General features: G+C 64.5%; 1 protein-coding gene across 2 annotated transcripts; it reads left to right on the top strand.

Annotated features, from left to right (window-relative positions):
- Nucleotides 1-1,088: 1,088 nt before the first annotated feature.
- MICALL1 (MICAL like 1) lies at nucleotides 1,089-22,025 on the top strand. Of its 2 annotated transcripts, XM_045834789.1 has the most exons (16): nucleotides 1,091-1,563; nucleotides 5,284-5,332; nucleotides 5,630-5,771; nucleotides 8,486-8,565; nucleotides 9,593-9,735; nucleotides 10,471-10,892; nucleotides 12,231-12,288; nucleotides 13,103-13,494; nucleotides 14,828-15,243; nucleotides 16,462-16,596; nucleotides 17,213-17,339; nucleotides 17,471-17,561; nucleotides 17,723-17,796; nucleotides 19,056-19,170; nucleotides 19,376-19,422; nucleotides 20,386-22,025. In XM_045834789.1, the coding sequence occupies exons 1-16, from the start codon at nucleotides 1,418-1,420 to the stop codon at nucleotides 20,505-20,507; spliced, it is 2,559 nt and encodes an 852-aa protein (XP_045690745.1). In that variant the 5' UTR covers nucleotides 1,091-1,417; the 3' UTR covers nucleotides 20,508-22,025. The 2 variants fall into 2 exon arrangements, with proteins under 2 accessions (XP_045690746.1, XP_045690745.1); XM_045834790.1 differs by lacking the exons at nucleotides 19,056-19,170; nucleotides 19,376-19,422; nucleotides 20,386-22,025 and adding an exon at nucleotides 17,939-19,031 and having other exon boundaries at nucleotides 1,089-1,563.
- The last annotated feature ends 145 nt before the right edge of the window (nucleotides 22,026-22,170 follow it).

Raw genomic sequence — 22,170 nt, 5'->3', positions numbered from 1 at the left:
CTTGTGAGTGAGACATTATCCCCATTTTTAAGATGTAGACACTGAGGTTCAGGGTGGCTCGGGATCCCATGGCTGGGTGCGTGGAGAAAGCCAGATCTGAGCCTGGGGCGGCATGACTCCCAAATCCCTGTCCTTCCCGTTCCCCACTCTCCACCCACCCCAGGGCCCAGCGGTGAGAGATGACTAAGACCCTGCTCCTTCCCTTGCTGGTGGGGGATGGGGCGGAGCCACAGACCCATCCAGTGCACTGGTCAGAGTTACATCACCGCCTGGCAGCTGGCAGCCAGCCAGGGGGAGGCTGATTCATCTCGGCAGGAGGTGAGGGGTCGCCATCGGAGGGGAGCAGTGGAGAATGGTCCCAGGCCTGAAACCCAAAGCCCTGCCAGACTGGAGCCTGCTTCCTATGGATCCTTCCCCCAGGAGTCCAACACACCAACGCCCAAATCCGGGGACGCCCAGGGCCCCAGGGCCCCAGGGGAGAGGGGGCGACCCCTGAGCACAGGGTGTCAGAACTCCGCAGGACAGATGGTCAGGCCCCATATACCATGGAGTCTCCCTGGCAGGCTGTGGGGCTGGGGAATGTTGGAAGGCAGAGCTACCTGGAGGTCAGGGGCGTTTTGGGGTGGTGAGACAGGGTGAAGGAAGCTGGTGGCCTTTGGGGGGTGCTTTGGAGTCTGCGGGGAACTGCCTGATTGGCCTGAGATGGGGGGGGAGTCTCCCAAAGTTTCAGGCCAGGGTAGCTAGGTGGGTTTAGAGACATCCGTGTGGGGAATTTGCAGGGTTTTAGGCCAAAGAGTGAGAAAGACTCAGGATGGGAGGAAGAGGGGAGTTCCTGGTGGGCTGCGTGGTGGAGGCGGTGGGGTGGAGGAAGTCATTGTGGGCAAGGATTAGCTGGCAGTGGCTGAGGGGTTTAGGGTCCGCCCCAGAGTTCCCTGAGGGGTCACTGTGTGGAAGCGGTGACTGGGGATCGCTGAGAAGAGGGACCGAGGGGTGCCGGGCGGGTGGGGGGTGGGGGTCCGCGTCTGGGGGCGGAGCCGCCGCTGGGTGGGGCGCCAGGCCACCGCCCCCTCCCCGATCGCGGGCGGCGGCGGGCGGGCGGGGACCCAGGCGCCCGCGGCCGGCCCACAGCAAGGGGAGAGGGAGGCGGTGAGTAGGCGGCGGCCGGCCGGGCTGGTCCGGGCAGGTCCGGGCGGGGAGCACGCTGCGGGGCCGGGACCCCGCGCCGGAGCCCGAGCGAGAACACCAGGCCGCGGCCCCGCCTCCTGCCCGCCCCGCGCCAGCCGGTCGGCGCCGGGAGTTCGGAGCAGCGCCGGGCAGGGCCGCGCCGAAGCCGCCGCCGGTACTCTGCCTGAGGTGGGCCCGAGGGTGAAGCCTGAGCCGGGCGGCGCCCGGAGCCGGGAGGCGCCCCACGCGGCTCATGGCGGGGCCGCGGGGCGCGCTGCTGGCCTGGTGCCGCCGCCAGTGCGAGGGCTACCGCGGCGTGGACATCCGCAACCTGAGCAGCTCCTTCCGGGACGGCCTGGCCTTCTGCGCCATCCTGCACCGGCACCGGCCCGACCTGCTGTGAGTGCCGGGACGGCGGGCGGGCCGGGGCGCGGAGCGGGGCGGCGCGGCTCGGGCTGGGGACCCCCGCCCCCCTCAGTGACGCGGGGCCCTGTGGGTGGCAGGCGCCGCCCCCCGGAGACCCGGACGCCGACCCTACCCACAAGCCCCGATGCCTGGAGGGGCACGGAGACCCCAACCTGGGGCCCAATCCCGCCCCAGTAGGCCCCTGGCCCCGCCCACTGGGACCCGGACCCGGCCAGTGCGCTGGCACCTCCTCGGCGGGGGCCAGGGGTGGGAGTGGCCCCGCCCACAAGGCGCTGATTTCCGCCCAAGGGGCTCAAACGGCGCCCCCCTCACGCTCTTTGAATGGGCACGAAGCCCTCTTTGACACCTGGGACTTCCCCGCACTTAACTGTGCTCGGGCGCACCGACACACTGGGCGCCCCCATCCGGCGAGGCAGTGAGGCCTGCCTCTTCCCTCTGTGAGGGACCCCCTTGCTCTGAGTACAGTGACCCTCGCTTCTCTGATTCCCCCGCGTGATCTTGTCTCACGGGCGCTAGTGCCTGGCTCGGAGGAGACCCTGGGTTAACAGTGCTGGGAAGAATTGGTGCGAAGCCCCCGCAACGCCCATCAGGATACAGACCTGCCCCCCCAGGTGTGTGCCCCAGGGTCCTGCGGCCCTCATTGGGGCAGGAAGGCCGAGTGAAGACTCATAGTGTCTGCTATGACAGCCACCAGTGGGCTGCTCCGGGGTATGAAATTGCCCCTTCTTGTCCCCAGCTGCCCAGCGAGGTTCTCATGGGAAACTTGATTCAGGGGAAACCCCCGGAGCAGCTGACTTGGGCTTGAGTCGATGCAGCTCCCTCTGCCCAGGGCCCTGGCACCTCTGCCATCCAGCCCTCCGTTCATTCATAAAAACAGTGAGCGAAAGTTTCTCCGTGCCGCCATTTCTTGTGCTGACGGCGTCCCACAGCAGGGGACCCTGAGCCTGCAGGGTCTGGGGTCTCTGTGTTCCACCTACAGACCTGCCTTCCCCAGGGACGGGCCTGGGAGGGCTTCGAGGAAGGAGGGAAAGGACGCCTCAGGGATTCGACGGCACAGGGCGCTTCGCTTACTCTGAGCCCTGTGGCACAATGTCTGTGGGTGCTGGGTCGGTGCTGGGTCGGGCCCTGGAGGAGACGGTTTTGGGGGTGTCAATGTAGCAGTGAACAAGATGAAGCACAGACCGACGTGGTCGTGCCCCGCCTGCTGTGGGCCCGTGACAATGGCACCCATAGAGGCCAGGGGGAGGGCTCAGGAGTGGGGGCTTGAGGGAGGGAGAAGGGCATCCAGAAAGGAGTGGAGGGCTGGGGGGCTCTGCTGTTTGGCTGAGGGGCAGGTGGGAAGGGACTTGGGCATCAAACTGAGCCACTTGGTGGGCCCGAGCCCGCCACCATCGAAGCACGGGCTGCCTGGTGTGTGGACAGCGCCTCCCTGCCCCAGGCGTGCGACCTTGGGGACAGCACTGGGTCCCGCCAGGCATCGGTTCCCTCATCTGCAAAGTGGTTCGAGAATGAGGCTGAGCTCCCAGGGCTGCCGCAAGGGTTAAATGAGGCAACGAGCATTCGGTTAGCATCAGTTAGCATCCACAGTGTCCCTGGGCGATAGGGGGGTGGTGACGCAAGTGTCGCCTTCATCTGTTCAACAAGTACTTACAGAGTCGCTGCTCTGCACTGGGCTCTGTGCCTGGGAACGGAGACAGCCAGCCAGCGGAGGGACCAGCCGTGCACGGCGTCCCACGCTGTGGTAGTGACATGAGGGAGCAGGGATGGAACCTCCATGCGTGTGGGAGGTGCTGCCGCGGAGGGACGGGCAGGGAAGGCCTCCCAGATGTCTCCTCGTCTTTGAGGAGACACCATGTGGGTTTCTTTCTTTCTTTCTTTCTTTTTTTTGAGCCTCATCTTTGTGCCCTTCGTCTCTCTCGGAGCTAAACAGAGCTTACCGGGCTTTGAAACTCTGGGAAAATCCCTGCTACGAAGGCCCACATGTTCACGAGGAGGAAGAATTGTAGTGTGTTGGGGGCCTTTGCAGTTTTCACACGGTTTCCACCCTTTCTTCACTGAATAAGCATTTATTGAGCACCCCCTAAGTGCCGGGAACTAGGTGGGGCGTCTGGGGCCCGGGGTGAACAACACGTAACCCCAGCCTTCCAGGGACACTGTTGGGGACACCGAGACAAACGGCGGGACATGATGCCTCATCTCGTTTGTCCTGGGAACAAGTCTTTGTCCGGGGCCGAGGCGGGTGTCCCGTCGCCCCTTTCAGAGCCACAGACAGGGAGGTTGAGGAGGTTCTGTAGCTTTGCTGAGTGTCCTGCTCTTAGGTAACGGCAAAGCAAGGGGAGTTAGGGATCCAGGTGAAGGGAGGAGGAAGTGGTCTGGCATTGACAAAAGGGGGCCCAAGCTCACACACAGTCACCTCCCCTCTCTGCAGTTCGCCTTGGGGCGACTCCTCCCGGGGTTCTCAGGGGTTCTCGGGTCACCGCACCTGGACTCTGCGGGGAGGGGCGTGCTCCCCCTCTCCCTTGTCCGTGAGGCCTGCCCTTCACCAAGGCAGACTCACCCGCTCCTCCCCACCAGCCGGGGAGGTGACACTAGAGCTTCCCCTGGTTCCCAGGCGGGAAGATAAGGCTGCACAGACGGCCGCCCTGCTCAAGGTCACACAGCCCAGCCTGGGAAAGCAGGGCCTCCCGGCCTTGAAGGACGTGCTGCCTGCTCCGGCCTCTGGGCCCACCGCAGGGGGTGGACGGGCTGCAGTTTCCAGCCATAGAAGGAGAGGCGTTGGGCGGGGGGAGGGAGGCCCCAGGAGGCTTCAAGCAAGAAGCCTGGGCTGCCTCCACCGGTTTCAGCCACACTAGCAGCCTAAAGCAGGGGAGGGGATGGGGGATAAATAAAGCCAGCAGGCTGGCCAGCTGTCCCCTCCCCAGGTCCCCCAGGCCGGCCCTGCTGCCTCTCACCTGTCCCAGCTTAGAAGCTGGGAAAGCCTTCATTGCTCCCCCAAGAGCAGGGGCCCCGGGGAGTGGCCCAGGCAGGGCAGCCCGTGTGCGGAGGCTGCCAGCAGCTCTGGAGCCTGTGTGGCTTCCAGGCCAGTCCAAACCTGTTCTGCTCCCGGCCCCAGTGCAGAACACGTGCACCTCGGGCTGCGTTGGGATTGCGCACGTTGGTGTGGCTTCTCCAGGTTCAAGACGTGCAGCAGGAGGGCGCGGAATGTGGATTCCCAGGGCTGGCTGTTCCCCCTCTCCGGGCCTCAGTGTTCTCGTCTGTAACATGGGGTGAATGCTGGGCAGAGAGAGTTAAAAATCATGGGAACTCAAGATGGAAGCTCAGCACAGCGCCCGTGTGAGGCCCTGGATCCACGGATGCCCCTGTTTTTACAAGCATTCGTCTTCGTCTCGGCTTTATCTTTGCTCCTGACTCAGGATGTGGCTTCCTGGGGAAGGGGATCTTAAGCCTGAAAGCTTGGCTTGAGCCCTACGGCTTCCGAGTGTGAGTGCTTGGCAGCCTCGGCTTGGAGGCCTCTGGGGGCCCTGAGCTCATCCCGAGCTCCCACCGGGCAGGCGCTTGTTGCCTCAGTTTCCTCCCTGACAGCCTGCAGACCCCTCCCCTTAGGACAGTCCCCTCCAGACTAGCTCCGTCTGGACTCACGCCCTTGCCTGGGGCCACCTCCTCCATGGGCCTCCTCCCCTTTGCCTCTTGCAGAGATTTTGATTCCCTGTCCAAGGACAATGTGTTCGAGAATAACCGTTTGGTGAGTCCCGGGCAGACAGAAGCCCCAAGGGGCTGTGCGTGGGGGTGAGGGGGGGTGGGCAGGGTTGCTCCTCTCCCCGTCCCCTGCTTCCCTCTGGCCCGCTTGTCCCTGGAGCACCTCCCCGCCTCCAGGTCACCCTGTGGGGTCAGAGCTGAGGGTTGCCCACAGTCACCCCTGCCCTTGACCCCTCATCCCTCTGCGGGGAGCTAAGCTGGGCCTCAGCTGAGGGGCGCCCACTGACCCTGCCTCCTCCCCCTCTTCCTGCTGTGGCTGCCCCTGCCCCTGCCCCCACCCCAGGCCTTCGAAGTGGCTGAGAAGGAGCTGGGCATCCCTGCTCTCCTAGACCCCAATGACATGGTCTCCATGAGTGTCCCCGACTGCCTCAGCATCATGACCTACGTGTCCCAGTATTACAACCACTTCGCCAGCCCTGGCCAAGGTGAGAGGGGGCCAGCCCGTCAGGGAGACTGGCCCTGGGGGGGTGGGGCTGGGGACGGATGGGTGGTGCTTTCCTGAGCTGCACACCGCCTCCAGCTGGGCAGGCAGCACGCCGTTCATTCACCGGATCGTGCATCCACTCATTGAGATGCTCTTCATTGGGTGAAACAGCGCTGTGCGGGGGTGCAGCTGTGAACGGGTCGCTGCTCTCCTGGAGCGCCCAGTCTTGTGGCGGGGGGCGGGGGTGGGGGTGTGTGCAGGGGACAGATGGCGAACATGGCCGCCCATAACGGAGCAAAATAACAGGCGGGAGACGCACCCGCCATCTGTGAGTTCACCTCTCTGCGCCCGCCCTCACTTCCTGTTTGCAGACACTTCCCTGGGGTTTTCCTCCAGCAGGGAAGGGCCCCCCCCGCCCACTGCAGTGGTGGCGCATGGTGCAGTGTCTTCCCCAGAGGCCACCTTCAAGGCCTGAGAGCTGAGAGGCTGGGTAGTTCGGGTTGGGGGGCCCCTCCGTACTAGGGCACTGCTCTGCTGAGTCTAGTCCCTGGGGGCTGCAGAACCCCCACGCAGGCATCTCCCAGGCGTAGCTGGGCCTCTCCTGCAGAGAAGCGGACCCAGAGACGGGAGGCACGGAGCTCAAGGTCACACAGCAGGAAAGCAGAAAAGCTTTGAGAAGACAGGTCCCCTGACTCCTGCTCCGGGTCACTGCTGTCCTCGGGTCCCGAGGAGGTGGGCGCCTTGCCCCTTCCCTGCCCCATTTCAGTCCAGCCTCCTCCTGTCTCTCCAGGCGGACAGTCCCAGCCCATCTCTTTAAAAAAGTGCTCTATGAAGTCAGGTCTTTGTTTTCTTTTTTAAAAGTAAAACATGCCTATTGTAGGCAATTTAGAACACAGAAAAAAAGCATAAAAATTCAAATAATCTGTTACTCCTCCCTCCCTGAGGTATTGCTAGGGATTAATGTTATATTTGAACAAATACCATTAGATGTATTTTTTTTTTAGATTTTATTTATTTATTTTTAGAGAGGGAAGGGAGGGAGATAGAGAGAGAGAGAGAAACATCAATGTGCAGTTGCTGGGGGTCATGGCCTGCAGCCCAGGCATGTGCCCTGACTGGGAATCAAACCTGCGACACTTTGGTTTGCAGCCTGCACTCAATCCACTGAGCTGCACCAGCCAGGCATTAGATGTATTTTAATTGAAATCCAATTAAAAGGATTTCTCAACCACAGAGTCTTTGCTGAGGGGCAATAGGGTAGAAATTAATAGAGTGGACTCAAAAATTTTTTCTCTGCTGTTTACTATCTGGGTGACGATGGGCTGCCATGGTCACCTCTCTGCCTCAGTTTCCCCTTTGCGATGGGGACAAGAATAGTGTCCGTCTCACAAGGTTGATGTGAGGCGTAAACGAGGAAGTATAAACCGGAGTCTGGCTCTTATTTAGGACTCAAGGTTAGTACTGTCGTGGTGTCTTTATTTCATTGGTTGGAGCTTAGCTTACTTACCCAGAATCACAAGGGAGAGAGAGAACAATGTAAAAAGTGATATAATTTCAGGAGAACCCAATAAGAAAACAAAATAAGGTAATGGGATGAAAAGCAACGGGAAGAGGAAGTGGCTACTACAGGTGAGTGGTCAGGGAGGGCCTCCCCGAGGAGGTGACGTTTGAGCTCAGCCCTGAGCAAGGAGAAGTGGGAGGCCACGTGAAGACCTGGGGAGGAATGTTCCTGGTTCCTGGCAAGCGGGCAGCAGGGGGTCTGTGTGCTTCTGTGGGGGGTGGGGGTGGGGCGGAGAGGACAGATGAGGCCGTAGGGGCAGGGACTTGATGAGGCGGCGAGGCTTCCAGAGTTTTGGACCATGATTCATGGCAGGAAACACAGTTCCCATCGCAGTCAGAGGTCACGCACACGTATGTAACTGAAACCAGTTTCAGGAAATGGTTCTTCCCCTTACCACACGTGATGCGCACAGATATTTTCTCTTTCACCTTTTGAGGGTGCTGGCTGCGCCCGCCCAGTGGATCCCAGGGTCCCTCAGTGGGTTGTGGCCTGGAGTTGAGTGAATGCTGTTCTAGACCACAGCCGGGAACTTGCATTTTTGTGTGTGTTTTTTTAAACTGTCATACAGTAAAATGAATTTTTTGGTATACAGGTCTCTGAATTGGGGTGTTGTATTTTAATCACCAAGTAGGTGCTTCATGAATAGTCGCTGAAGGGATGAAGGAGTGGGGGGCTGGAGGAGGCTGGGTGGGTCTCTTCTGGTTCGAGGGAGGGCAGGCGGGGTTCTGGGCCACGGCTGCCTGCCTGCTCGCAGGTGGAGCAGCTCCTTGTCGGCTCCAGGGAGCCAGCCCCCCTTCCTGAACCTTGGGCCAGCACTGCGTTGTTGTCCCTTTCTTTCCCTTCCCTTCCAGCCCCTCGCCCTGGGGGGCAGGGAGGCTCCCCGTCCTGCCCCCTGAGGGCACCATTAGCTCTGGGACTGCTCTGCTGCCTGCTGTTCACACCGCCCCCTTCGAGGAGGCTCCGCGAGGCGAAGTAGCTTGCACTGGGCTCTGAGCTTGGAGGTGGAGGTGTCCTGTCTCCTGGCCTATCTGGGCCACCACTCTGCATGGGGACCAAAGGTGGTGGCTTCAGAGCTCCAACCTTAGGCCAGGTTGGGGCCTCTGGGGACTCCAGGCTCCCCACCGGCCTCAGGGCTCTCTCCTGTCTCTTGGCAGCCGGCGTCTCATCACCTGGAAAGGGCCTGGCACCCTCCTCCCCGCCATCTGCTCCGGCGGAACCGGGAGACAGGGCTCAGGTAGGCAGGTGCCTGGGTGGGCGGGTGGGGTGCGGGTGAAGAGGGGCGAGTGGGGCAGGGACAGCTGGCACTGCAGCGTTCGGACGGCGCTTGGTCCTTTTCCCACCGGCTCGGAAGGTAGTGGCTCACAGGCCAGGACAGGGGTCAGGGGCAGGACGTGCCAGACCTGGGAAGGGGACGTAAGTCGCAACACTGACTCGGCCGTCCCGGGCCCGGCAGGATTTACCCCTCAGTAATAAGACAAATACTGGCCTTCGTTCCTGTTGAGACGGAGCCTGTGGGTTCCCTGGGTGATTCAGCCCCTAGCAGCCCTGGGAGGCCAGAAGTAGCTGTCCTGGCACGCAGACGGGAAAACAGCCTCAGACGGGCCGCGTCACGTGTCCGGGGTGTCTCAGTGGGGAAGTGGGGACCACACTGCCAGTGCCCTGCTCCGGGGTGCCTCGAGGGGTGACACCAGCCCTCCATGTTTGGGAGCCGGCCCACCTGCTCCCATCAGCTGCTGGCTGGAGCTCTGGAGGGACAGGGCGCCCGGCCGGCCCCAGGCGGGTGTGGGTGAGCATGCGCGGGGCCGAGATAGGCAGGGATGTGGCGGGGTTCCGATTTGCAGGTGGGAACCCAAGGCCCGGCGCCGCCAGCAGCTCGCTCAAGGTCATGGTGCTTAGGAGAGAAGCTGGGATTTAAATCTGCTGGGGCTCTAGGAGGGGCAGAGAAAGGGGACGAGGTGGACCTCAGAGGACAGTCACTCATGGTGGGGGAGGGGGCGACCTGCAGGGACGGGACACAGGCAACAGCGGTGAGCGGGAGGGGTCCTACAGCCAGGGGCCACCTTTCTGGTGGGGGTGGCCCAGGAACTGGACATCGGGACTTCTGCTCCCTCCTGGCTCTGTGACCTCGCGCAGGTCTTTTCGGCCTCTGCGGCTTTAGTTTCCTCACCTGTGGAAAGGGGCCAGTGACCATGAGAGGGGGGGAACGGGACGGCTGGTGACCACGCACCCACCCCCCAACCCGCCCACCCTGTTCCCTGCAGGGCGAGGCGCTCTCCTCGGGTGACCTGTCGGAGCAGGGCACCCACCGGACGCCCAGCAGCACGTGCGCGGCCTGCGGGCAGCACGTGCACCTGGTGCAGCGTTACCTGGCCGAGGGCAAGCTGTACCACCGGCACTGCTTCCGGTGAGTGGCTGCTGCGGGAGGGAGCCCGGGGGTGGGACCTTGACCCCAGCCCTCCAGCAGCAGGGAGGGAGCTTCCGCAGACTCAGCGCCACGGCGTGCTGAGGGGTCCGCGTGCCGGAACCTCCTGCCTGTCCCCGTTTTGCGGAGGAGCAAACTGAGGCCTCGGGGGACGTTTGCCCAGCCACACGGCTAGAGACAGAAACAGGGCGGGAGCTCAGGGTTCTGCCCCCAGCGCCGGCACTCTGTGAGGCAAACTTCCCGGTGATGTTTAAGGGGTACAGTGCGCTTTGAAAGCTACTGGGGTGGGGGGCGGAGGATTTTTAAAAAATCACAATAGCAGTTCACTTTCTGTGTGTGTGTGTGGCTCCCAGGGGAAGAAAATTGAATAAGAGGCAAAGAACATACAAATAACATAGAAAATATATGTTATAAAAAAGAAATCTGAAAAAAAAATACCAAAGAGCCAGGGAACCGGTGACTGACAGTTGCCGCTGGCACCGGATCGTGGTCACTGTGCCCCGGGGGTGGGCGGACCTCCGCTTCCTCTTGCAGCACAAACCAAACGCGTGTTTCACAGTTTCCTGACCGTTACCCTTTCCCTCCTCTCCGGGAAGTCCAGGGTATCAGGACAGGATCCAGATGGGCAGCTGGGAGGCGGGGAGAGAGGGAGGGAGCCAGCATGGCGGGCCGGGCTGCCTGGCCACGCTGAATGCCCGCCCCCGCCCTCCCTGGCAGGTGCCGGCAGTGCTCCAGCACCCTGGTCCCCGGGGCCTACCGGAGCGGGCCCGAGGAGGGCACCTTCGTGTGTGCCGAGACCTGTGCCCGGCTGGGCCCGGGAGGGCGGGCAGGGGCCAAGCCCCGGTCCCCCCCACAGCCAAAGCAACAGCAAGAGGATGCAAAAGAAGCAGCAGAAGAAGCCAAGGATGTGGAGGGAGGTAGCCCTAGTGCGGCTGCAGGGGCCGAGGCCCGGCCCCAGATCCCCACCAAGCCCTGCGTGCCGGACCGACCGCAGGACCTGGCCAGCCCCCCGGCCGGCCGCCCCATGCCCGCTCCCCGGAAGGCCTTGGAGAGCACAGCCCAGACGCCCCCTACGCCCCGGCCCCGGTCCAGCCTGCAGCCCGAGAACTTGGAGCCGGGCGGCAGCAGCCTAGTGAATGGTGAGTGGGTCCGGCTGGCTGGGGAGTGTCTGGTGTTTGCATGGACGTGCGCACCGGGAGGGTGGATGGGGCCATGCTCCGTGCCTGTGTGTCTGTGTGGGGATGACACTCTCCGAGGTGGTCGGTTCATGCAGCAAGTTGTGACCGAGGCCTCGGTGCCGGGTCTGCTCCCTGTGCTGCAGGGGCAGCTGGGACAGACAGACAGACACGCACAGACTGCGCCCTGCTGCCCTGCACAGTGCGCGTCGGGGTGTTTGTGTGCCTTCCTGCCCTGTGCGCTTTGGCTTCGGGGCTTGTAGCAAGGGCACTGTTTGAGTGCCTGTGTCCTGGCTGCGTCCGGGACTCCGTGTGTCCAGCCAGTTGGCACGCCCAGGTGACCTCCCCTCCCATGCCCAGCTCTCGTACTTGTTCGTGTCTGGGTGTCTGACAGGGGAGCACTCAGGGGCTGGGGGCCGGGGACAGGCTCGGGGGTGTCCCTGGTTGGGTGGATCAGGGGGTGCTCTTTAGGTTTGTCAAAACTAGCAGGGACTCCTGTCCCACCCCTCACGGTAGGACCTTCCCAGATGACCTCCCCGGCTTCCGTGTGCTCAGGCAGACAAGGCTGCTGCAGCCTGCGCTGTGCTGGGCGGCCCTCAGCGTTGGGTTGGGGAAGGCGGTTAGGTTGGGAGAGACCCTGGGGGCTGGGCTGGGGGGCGGGCGGGCGGCAAGAGACTCCCCCAGGCTGTCCAGTTCTGGTCCCCACTCCCTGAGGCCTGCACTGAGCCCAGCCCTGAGCCAGGCACTGGGGGCGGAGAGGCGGTGCAGATGTATTTGCCTTCGAGGTGCTGCCCGTCTGCAGGGGGAGACGGGCACAGACCCGGGGGTTTTGGTAGAACTAGGAGTCTGTTAAGTTGGGGGAGGCAGAGGCTGCTGTGGGACTTCTGGGGGACCGTCGGGAGTCAGGGGGCCTGCAGGAGTCGGCAGCGCCAGGGCTGTGCCAAGACAGTGTCTCCTGCCCCATGGTGGGGGAGTGTCTGAGAGGCGCTCGGGTCCCCGCCCCGCACCGCTCAGCTGAAATGCAGACGGGGCCTCCGATGCCCTGCCTTGTCCCCTTGACCTTCTCCACCTGTCCCCTCTGGTGCTTATCTAATCTCCCGAGTCCTGTGGTGGGGAAGGCACGCACGTGGGCGAGGTCGCCAGGGCCGCCTGGCGTCCATGACCTGCCGGTTGAGAGAAGGAAGGGCACTCCCTCCCTGGCGAGGCAGGCGTTCTGGCCGGCTCCCCGGGTGCGCTGCTCCGCTGCCCGGCGCGCGGCCGCCTGTCCCATGAAAGCCTGTCTCCCTCTCCTTTCCCATCTAGGAAGGCTGCACGAGCCCCCCGTCCCCAAGCCGCGAGGGACACCCAAGCTGTCAGAGAGGTACGCTGGCTCCAGGAGGTTTTCTGGGTCCTGGGGATGGGAATGAGGGGCCCCTGGGGCCGCTCGGTGGGGGGAATAGGGCTTCCTGCGGGCAAGGGGCGTGCTCTGCGTCTCTGGGCGGGGGAGGGGTGCTATACAGAATCCCCTTCCCCGAGGCTTCTGTGGGCGGCAGTGCCTGGTGGTGGGGACAGCCACCTCCGGCGTCCTTCACCTCCCGGAGCCTCCGCTGCCCTCGTAACCCGGGGGGCCTAGGCCTGGCTCGTCGGCTCGGGAGAAGGAGCAGCCAGGTGTAGAAAAGGCCCGGACAGCTCAGCTGCGCACCCAGCCCAGGTCTTCCGCCTGGGACCCCGCGTCCCAGGTGAGGACACCCGTTTCCCGCTGTTCTCTGGAGCTCTGAGTCCCTGTGTGGCCCGGGAGGGGAGAGGTGGGCCGCAGCAGCGACGGCAGTTGAGACTCAGTGAGCGCTTGCCGTGTGCCAGGTGCCGTGCCCACTGGGCCCTTACAGTGGCCTTGAGAGGTAAGGGTGGTTATTGTCCCCATTTCACCAGCGGGAGACTGAGGCAGCCAGGCCAGGTGACTTTCTCAGTGTCACAGAGGGTGCCCCTGGGGGTCCTTTCCTGGGCCCGGTGGGGGTGTGACTGTAAGACCATTTCAGCCTCGGGCCCAGACTGGCCCCGCCACGCCAGGGCTGGGAGAGGAGAAAGGTGCTGTTTCTCGTCTTCCTCTCGGAAGTGGACTCCGAACTCCCCAGAGAGAGAAGGATGCTGTCCCCCTGGCCTCCTAACAGTTTCTGCCTCTTCCTGCCTCCCTGCAGGGCTCCAGCCCCCAGGAAGGACCCTCCTTGGATCACGCTGGTGCAGGCAGAACCCAAGAAGAAGCCAGCCCCGCTGCCCCCGAGCAGCAGCCCCCAGCTGCCGGGCCGGGCTGGCGGGCGGGTGGAGAACGGAGGCGCGGAGGAGGCGGCCCCGAGGAGCCCTGCAGAGGCTGGCCTAGAGCCCAAGCCCTACAACCCCTTTGAGGAGGAGGAGGAGGAGGCGGCGGCGGCAGGGGAGCCCCCCGCGGCACCCAGCCTGGCCACCGGCCCCGCCCAGGCCCTCCAGGAGAGCACACCCAAGTCCCTGCACCCCTGGTACGGCATCACTCCCACCAGCAGCCCCAAGACAAAGAAGCGCCCTGCCCCCCGAGCGCCCAGCGCGTCCCCACTAGGTGAGTGCCGTCCAGACGCACTGCAGACAGTGGGAGCCCCGGGGTCAGGGCCGGGAGGGCGTGGGCCTCCGTGGGATCCCCTCCAGGCCAGGCGCCGGGCGTTTCACGTGTGTCCTGGAGCTGACCTGTGAGGTCGGTATCGCACCCCTCTTTGTAGGTGGCGAAACTGAGGCACAGAGAGGGTAATGATTTGCCCAGGGTCTCACAGCCCTTAAGCCCTGGAGGCAGGATGTGAGGCCAGGCTCTAGACCCCATTGGCTGAGCCCTCCGTGGCCCGCCGCACCGGCACGTTGGGAGACTTAACCGCGCGCTGTGGCGAGATGCTCAGCATGGGGCCGGCCTGAGAGCACGTGGAGGCGTCAGCCGGCACCCTGCCCATCTAGTCACCGACCGTCTCCGGTCGCCGGCAGTCTCCGGCTGTGGCCGGGCTCCGTGTGACTCAGCCCTTGTGACTTTGAGCTGTTCTTTCCCGGGGTCTGTCTTCGGTCTCCTCATCTGGAAAGTGGGAGTGGCGGGCTAGCTGCAGGGCGCTGTGTCCCCTCCGCCCACCGCTCACGCTCATCAGGCCCATGGTGTTCTAGGCACTTGATATAACCCGTAGTCTTCTCAGGCCCTGGCCCCAGGCAGCTTCCACCGTGGGTGCCCCCCCAGACCTCAGCGGGAGCCCCTTTAGACTGTGGGGCCGAGAGCATGCTGGAGAGGATCACAGGCAGGTGCTTCGGTGGCCTGGGGTCCCCACTGGGGCCCCTGCCGGAGCCCTGGGACCCTCCGGCTGGGCCGAGGCGGGGGTGGTGGGTGTGAGACAAGGAGCAAGGAGCTGAGCTCTGAGTCCGATGCAGCTGGGTTCAACTCCAGCCCTCGCTGGGATCAGTGCCTTCTGCCTGAGTCCGTTGCCTTGTCTGGGAAACGCAGGTGACGACGCTCGCAGGCGCGGTATCGGCCACCCGCGTGAGGGCTGAAGCGGTGCAGGGCAGTGCCTGGCCCAGGGCTGGCCGCTGCCGGGGCTGCCCGCCCTCCCCCGCTCCTCCCGCCCTCCCTCCCTCCCTCCCTCCCCTGCTAGTGGTCAGAGGCACAGCAGAGGCCAGCTTCAGTTGTGTGCCCTCCTCCCTGCCCCCGCCAATTTGCCTTCCACATTTGGCTTGGCTTTGGGTCAGATCAGATAAGGGAGGGAAGTGGAGATGGCAGCCGTGTGCTGGGCAAGAGAGTGAGAGGCGGACACTCTGGGCCCTGGCTTCCTCTGGACGTGGAAGGGTGCGGGCGGCCCAGGCCACCTGCGGATGTTACGCAGGGACCGCGTTGGGCGTGGTGCCCACCTGCTCGTCTGTCCGCACAGCTCTCCACGCCTCCCGCCTCTCGCACTCTGAGCCGCCCTCGGCCGCCCCGTCGCCAGCCCTCAGCGTGGAGAGCCTGTCATCCGAGGGCTCCAGCCAGACCGTCAGTGGGCAGCTCCTGGAGCCCCCGGTGGTGCCCAAGAGCTCCTCAGAGCCTGCCGTCCACGCCCCCGGCACCCCCGCCACCTCCGCCAGCCTCTCTGCCGACTCCTCGCTGTCCTCCTCTGGGGAGCTGGCGCAGCCCGCCGCGGGCCATGTGCCTCAAGCCAGCCCTGGCCTTGCCCCCGGCACTAAGGGCAGCCCAGGCCCCCAGCCAGCCAAGCCCTGCAGTGGCGCTGCGCCCACCCCTCTCTTGTTGGTGGGGGATAAGACCCTCGTGCCCTGCCCTGGCACCTCATCCCCTCAGCTCCAGGTAAAGGTGAGTGCCTCCGTCTTGCTGAAAGGTGCAGTCCTGCCTAGCGCATGGGGTCTGGCCTCAGGGCGGGAATGTCCGGGGCCACTTACTTCCTGACTGATGTGGCTGCGTCCCTCTGCCTACCTACCACTCCATTCACGGGGGCCCAGACCTGTCCATGCGCTGGCCCGTCCATCGGCCAGACCGCCCGTCCACCTGCCAGGCCCTCCATGCATCAGTGCGTTTAGGCACCTGTTCACCTGCCTGTCCCACGCACTTGCCACTTCGGGGTCCACTCACACGGCTACCGCCCACCCATCTGCACACCCTTGTGTCCACCCTTCCATTCACCGAGGCCCCATTTATGCAGGAGGCCCCCACCCACGCCTGCCCTGCACGCCCTCTCCTCTCAGAAGTGGAGTGGGTGTGAGGTGACAGTCCCAGGGAGCTCACGACCTGTGTGGGCTGTTTGCACACATGTTTCAGTCCCACGCCCAGAACAGGGGTCACCAGGGGTCAAGAGGTTCCTCTGGGCACCTCGTTCCTGCGGGGGCCTCTCCTGCAGCCCTCCGGGCCACCAGGAGCTGGTCATCCGCAGAAAGGCGCAAGGCTGTGGGTGCACAAGGGGCCAGCCAGCAGAGGAGGGGGGTCCCTCCCGGGCATCCAGGGGGCTGCTCTTCTCCACTGGCTGCCCAGGTGGAAGGTGGGGACCGTGCTTTCGTCCTTCCTGACTGGGCCACGCTGGGCGAGGGGCTGCACCTCTCTGAGCCAGAGAGTCCCCTCCGGGGAAGGGGCGGTTACGAGAACGGAGTGAGTTGCCGCAGCTCTGTCCAGCCCTGAACTCCATGTCCTGACCGCTGTCCCCAGTGCCAGATGGCTGTCCTGCCCTGAAGCAGATTCTCTCCCTTGCTTGGGCCCTTGGGAAGTGCATGACCCTGAGCCAGTCACTTGAGCTCTTTGAACTGGAGTTCTGGCTGTAAAATGGGCATTACAGTTCCGCCATGCAGAGCGGCTGTGAGAGTTAGCTAAGAATGATTGGAGTCCCCGGGCAGCAGCTGCGTGGTGGGGTAGGGGGTGCAGGAAGTGGGAATGTGTGTGGGTGACCAGGGGATCAGAAGCAAAGTGATGGGAGATCCCCTCTGTGCCCGGGCCCTCCTCCCCCCGCGCCCAGGGTCCTCAGGCAGTCGGGGTCTTGCTGCTCTCTCCCCAGACTTATCCTCTGTCCTGTCACCCCGCCTCTAGTCTTCCTGCAAGGAGAATCCTTTTAACCGGAAAGCATCACCCACAGCGTCCCCAGCTACAAAGAAAGCCACCAAGGGATCCAAGCCAGCGAGGCCACCTGCTCCAGGACACGGCTTCCCGCTCATCAAACGCAAGGTACCAGCCGGGAGTTTCAGCCGGCCTGGGCCTGCCCCCCTCCCCCACCTCCCAGTGGCAGCCTCGGGCTCCCCAAGGGGCACTTCCAGGAGGTGGGCCGTCGGGGCAGCTGCCCTCAGGTGCAGGAGAGGGGGCACTTGGGTGGCCCCGCTGGAAGGTTCAGCTTGCACGCAAGGGGACTTGGAGCAGATCAGCTGTGCTCCAGAGGGAGCAGTGGGCGGAGCGTTCACTGTTACAATAATAGTTCAGGGATCAAAGCACTCGAAGGTTACACTCCTTGTGAGATAGATTAGAGTGTTCTCACGTTTATCTCCGTAACAAGGTCACTCTCTCGCACTGTGATATCGTTTGTGGAGCGGCAGAGGAGGGGGCAGGGCTGCCACAAGGGGCCGGAGGTTGTGCCTGCCCCTGGGTGTCCCTGTTGGGGCCGGGGCACGGAGGGGTTGTGGCTGTGCCACACCGACCCTTCCCCCCCCCAGGGGTCTTGCCTCTGCCCCCAGGGTGTGGGATAGAGCCCAGGCCCTGGGCCCACGCTGGCCACTGCTGGCCAGAGAAATGGGGAAGCTCTCGGCAGCAGGCGGGCAGGAGGGGTGGTGACCTGGGCGCTGTCGGGCAGGTCCAGGCTGACCAGTACATCCCTGAGGAAGACATCCACGGAGAGGTGGACACCATCGAGCGCCAGCTGGATGCCCTGGAGCTCCGTGGGGTTCTGCTGGAGGAGAAGCTGCGCAGCGGCGTGAATGGTTCGAGGGCTGCTGGGTGGGCCTGGCGGAGGCGGGGCCAGGGGGGTGGCCGGAGACTCCCTCGCTGCGGGGAGCCTCCTCGGAGGGTGGGACCTGCAGCCAACCGCGGCCTCGTGGGCGTCTGCTTCCAGAGGGCCGCGAGGACGACATGCTGGTGGACTGGTTCAAGCTCATCCACGAGAAGCACCTGCTGGTGCGGCGGGAGTCCGAGCTCATCTACGTGTGAGTCCTCCCACCCCTCGGCCCCTGCGCCCCCTCCCGGGAGCCAGACGGGCCTAGCACGGAGAGACGGCCCCTGCCTGCCTCCCCTCGGCACGGACAGCGCCAGCCAGGGCGGCCTTGGGTGGGGCCGCACTGACAGGCAGCTTATTCCCGCCCCGCAGCTTCAAGCAGCAGAACCTGGAGCAGCGCCAGGCCGACGTGGAGTATGAGCTGCGGTGCCTTCTCAACAAGCCGGGTGAGCGCGGCCACACGCCCCCCCCCCCCGCCCCGGGGCACCTGCCGGGGCCTCATGGGGCAGGGGAGCGGGCTCGGGGCCTCCCCTCCAGGCCGGGCTGTGGGTGGCGGAGCCGATGGAGACACTCGGACTCTGGGAACAGGTGGCCTGGAGGTGCCGTCTGGTTGAGCCGTGGAGGAGGTGTGGACACACGTGGTGTCCGAGGTGACCAGCTCACAGAGCGCGCCAAGCTCGGGAGCGCAGCGCCTGCGGCTGCGTCCTCTCCTGGAACACGAGGGGGCTCAGGGCCCGGGGCCGCCCCCCGTGCAGCGATGACTGCAGACGCCTGTCCAGGGGCAGCTCTGGGCTTGCGGCCGTCGGGCCAGAGCACGGCAGGACCTGACCTGACGGGCAGGGGGCGGGAAGGCGGAGGGTCCCCTGCACAGCCTGACTCAGAGTGACTCTGGGAAGGAGGGACGGGCCCGACCGGCTCCGCAGGGTGGGCAGCAGCTGGAGGGATCCAGTGTGGGGCCAGGCAGTCCCGCGCTTCGCTGCCAATGTGCTGGGGTGGGGCCAGGGCCGGGGAGGCAGGCAGCTCTCTCAGCCTCGCGGAGCCCCGGTGGCCTGGAGTGGAAGGCAGGATGAAGATGCCTGCCTCGCACAGTGTTCCCCGGGGTCAAGGGGCAGTGGGTGTGGAAGCGCTCCGTGGCCTCTGAGGGCTGACGGTTGCTAGGTGGCTGAGCTGGGGTCTGCGGCCACGACAAGGAGCGAGCTGAAGCTGCAGCTCGTTAGTGTTCCAGTATGCCGCAGGGGTGACGTTGCTTCTCCAGGACCCCGGGGTCCTCTGTTCTTCCCCCACCCCTGCCCTACTCTGGCCAGCCCCCCTTTGGAGGCCCTCAGGAGGCCCAGCCCCAACCCCGCCTCCTGTGGGAAACCTCCATGAACGATGAATGAATGAATGAAAGGATGAGTGAGTGAGTGAGTGAAAATGAATGAATGAATGGCAGCAGGAAACCAAAAACCACCCAGTGTGCGCTGGGCTCTGTTCTCAGAACAGCTGCTGTGCTGGGCCCCCCGGAGCCCCCTTAAAGGGCGGTGTTTTGGGTAGGCAGCCTAAGTAGCCTTGGTCTCTTCTATGATAACCTTCAGTTTTCCAAAAACTTGTCATCCCCACCCATCGGGGACCCTCCTTACTGTCCTCCGAACTTAGTGCTTAGATGTTGCTTCCTGGCTTCCTGCCACTGACACCCCCGCTCCCCCCCCTCCCCCACCCTGGGCAGAGAAAGAGTGGACCGAGGACGACCGGGGCCGGGAGAAGGTGCTGATGCAGGAGATCGTGACCCTCATCGAGCAGCGCAATGCCATCGTCAACTGCCTGGACGAGGACCGGCAGAGGTGATGACAGGGCGGGGCCGGGGGCTCCCCTGGGGACTCCTGGGGGGGAGGGCCCAGAGCAGGCCACGCCAGCCCTGCGCTCCCTGCCTGCGATCCCAGGGCGCCCGTGTTCAGCCGGCCGGGGTGGAGTCGGAGGCTGGGCGTGTCTGACAGGCTTTCCGGCCTTGCCTCCTGGGGGACCTTTGGCTCTGCTTTCCCATTCCAGGGAGGAAGAGGAAGACAAGATGTTGGAAGCCATGATCAAGAAGAAAGGTGAGGCCGCCCTGGGGTGTGGCCCATTTGAACCCCTGGAGGGTGGAGACAGGTTGCGGAGAGGGTTGGAGTGGGTGCTGTGGCCTGGCGTGTGCCCGCTCCCAGCGTCTGTTTGGTCTGGGAGGCCACACGCGGAGAGGCAGGCCTGCCCGTGGCCAGGAAACCCGAGGCCTGGGCCTGGGGGACGGGGCGGCGGGGGGTGGGTGGACACCCCGGTGCCCCGGGAGGCCTGGGGTGCCAGTGAGCATTTTCCCAGCGCGGTTTGCCGTGTGCTCCGCACCGCTCCCCGAGACCCGCAGCTGGGCCTGGAGGGGCCTGTGGGCTCGACGAGCAGGACCTGCTGGGACCAAGGCCGTGCTGGGTTGGCGGGGAGAGCAGCAGGCTGGGAGCAGGAGACCTGGGCGTGGCTTCGGTCCCACCGTGACTCAGGCCGTGGCCTGTGGTTGGGGCTGGCCTCCAATCGGGCTGCCGGGGCCGCAGTCCCAGCGGCTGCTGGTGCGTCCTCGCGCGGGTGCCTGAGTCAGCCGCTTCACCCCCGCCAGGCCTGGCTCGCCCGGCCTGCAGAGTGGGGGTGACGGAGGCCCCGCCCCCCAGGTGTGTGCGGAGGACTCCTGGGGTAACATGTGTAAAGCACTTCTCCAGGGCCTGGCACCTTCAAAGGGCTCCTTCAAAGGACGAGGCTGTTGGAGGTAAACGTGTGCCGTGCCTCAGAGTCCCCAGGCTGTTCTCACGTTCCTGTATCTGGGTCCTTGTCAGAACCCTGGAGGGGGTATGGTCCCCGTCCTACAGGCCAAGCGCCGGGGACTCAGAGAGGTGAGGTGACGTGCCCAGGGCTCCCCAGGAGCAGGTGCTGGAGCTGCACCCAGCCCCTGTGGCCTGGCACGCCTAGGCCTCTGCCACCGCCCCTGGCCTGCCCCGAGGGCCCCTGCCCCCATGTTGTTGAGACCCCTTTCCCTCCCGCAGAGTTCCAGAAGGAGGCTGAATCCGAGAGCAGGAAGAAGGGGAAGTTCAAGACCATGAAGGTGCTGAAGCTGCTAGGAAACAAGCGCGACACCAAGAGCAAGTCCCCGGGGGACAAGAGCTAACAGCAAGGGGACCTCCACTCGCCCCTTCCCGGCTCAGCCCTGTCGCTCTGGTTCTGATGACGCCAGACGCGGCGACAGTCGGAAGGAGCCAGCGGGGGCCTGGGTCCACGGAGCCATGGAGCAGCACGGCCCAGCACACCTGCCCCTGCTTGTCTCCCCCCCTGGCGCCTGCCGTGACGGGCAGCTCCTCGGCCCTCCTTCCCCCCGTCACGTCCAGATGGGATTCCCAGCTGCCAAAGTTCTGGACCGAGGGTCCTGCCACCACGGGGTCTGCCGTGGGTCTCTGCCTCTCGGCTTCTGCGCCTGTGGCCTGTCATAGGCGGGCCCGGCTGCGCTGGCCTCTTCCTGCCTCAGCCCGGCCCCGAGTCCGTCTTCCCGTCCCGGCTGGCGGCCCTGGGTCTGTCCTCCTCGCTCAGGAGCTGCGTTCACGACGTCTCTGAGTTTGTTCGGTGACTGCGCCCTCAGCTACGAACACGCATGATGGACAAAACCGCCCCTCTGCCTCTCCGGGTTCCAGGAGGCTCTTCCCTCCTCCCTTGCTGCGCAGGGAACCTCCCCCGGGCAGCGCTATCCCCAGTATCCCCTGGGGATGGCGGCCGCCCTGGGTGGGTGGGTGGGTGTCCTGGTGCCGAGTCTCCCAGCAGGGGTCTCTGTGCCCTCACCTGCCGAGGCGGTACGCTTTATGTAGGTGCTAACCCTGGTTCTCTGACACACTGCAGTCTGCCGCCTCGCTGGGTGTCCCCTGGGGATGGCGGCCACTCCTGTGTGTGGTCATCACCGGTCTGTCTCCTCACGTTCCTGTTTGTTCTTTCCCCCAAGGACTGATGGCCACACCCTGCTGGGAGGAGCCGGTGGGGACAATGCCTTTTCCCCAGGGACCGTGCCCAGCAGCTCTGGGTCGAAACACTGTTGCTATAAGCTATTTGGGGGGCACCCCAAGGGCCCCCTTCCCTCAGCGCACCTCTGGGGGAAGATCACACTGAATGAACTCGTGGGGGTTTGCCTCGCCCACAATAAATGGAGACCACCTCATTGCTGGGGCCCTGCAGACTTAGGGTGCTTGTCCCTGGCCAGGACTGCCTTCTCTCCTGCCCGCACTGCACCTCGGGGCCAAGCACCTCTGCTGTCCCAGGCGGGCACGTAGGGCTGCCCACCAGCGGAGCCCTTGGCCCCCTGCCTGCCGTCGGGCTCCCTTGCCCCACAGGGAGAGGGGGCTCCTGCCCGGGCAGCGCCTGGCGGCCTCCTTCCAAATGTGCCTGTGGACCCGGAGCTGGCGTCACCGACTCGAGGACCTCTCAGGGGCCAGGGTGCACGGACCGGGCTGGGTGGAAGCTGAGAGGTGGCTCTGTGACGCTGTTTCGGTGGCAGGAGGCTGGGATGGCAGGGTCTGGGGTGGACTGGGGTGTGTCTGTGCCACTACTAAAGGGGGGCGCCCTTCCTCAAGTCAGCCGCAGCCCGTGGGAGTGTGGCCCCGCGTCATCGGGTCTTCCTGTTTTAAAAAGAAGCTAGAAATCCAGATCGTGTGTGTGTGTGTGAGATTTGTAAATGTTGGTGATTAACCTGAGCTTCAGTCAAGGGTCAGGATTTTGTCGTGGGGTTCTCCAGTTTGCTGTCCCTGGGCCGTGTGGGGGGGCCTTTGAAGTGGAGCACAGCTGTCCTTGTC

Source organism: Phyllostomus hastatus, unplaced genomic scaffold, assembly GCF_019186645.2.
Source record: "Phyllostomus hastatus isolate PE091 unplaced genomic scaffold, TTU_PhHast_1.1 phas_contig_198, whole genome shotgun sequence".
Classification (NCBI taxonomy): Eukaryota; Metazoa; Chordata; class Mammalia; order Chiroptera; family Phyllostomidae; genus Phyllostomus; species Phyllostomus hastatus.
Note: the sequence above shows the minus strand (reverse complement) of the source record. Positions and strands in the feature narration are given on the sequence as shown.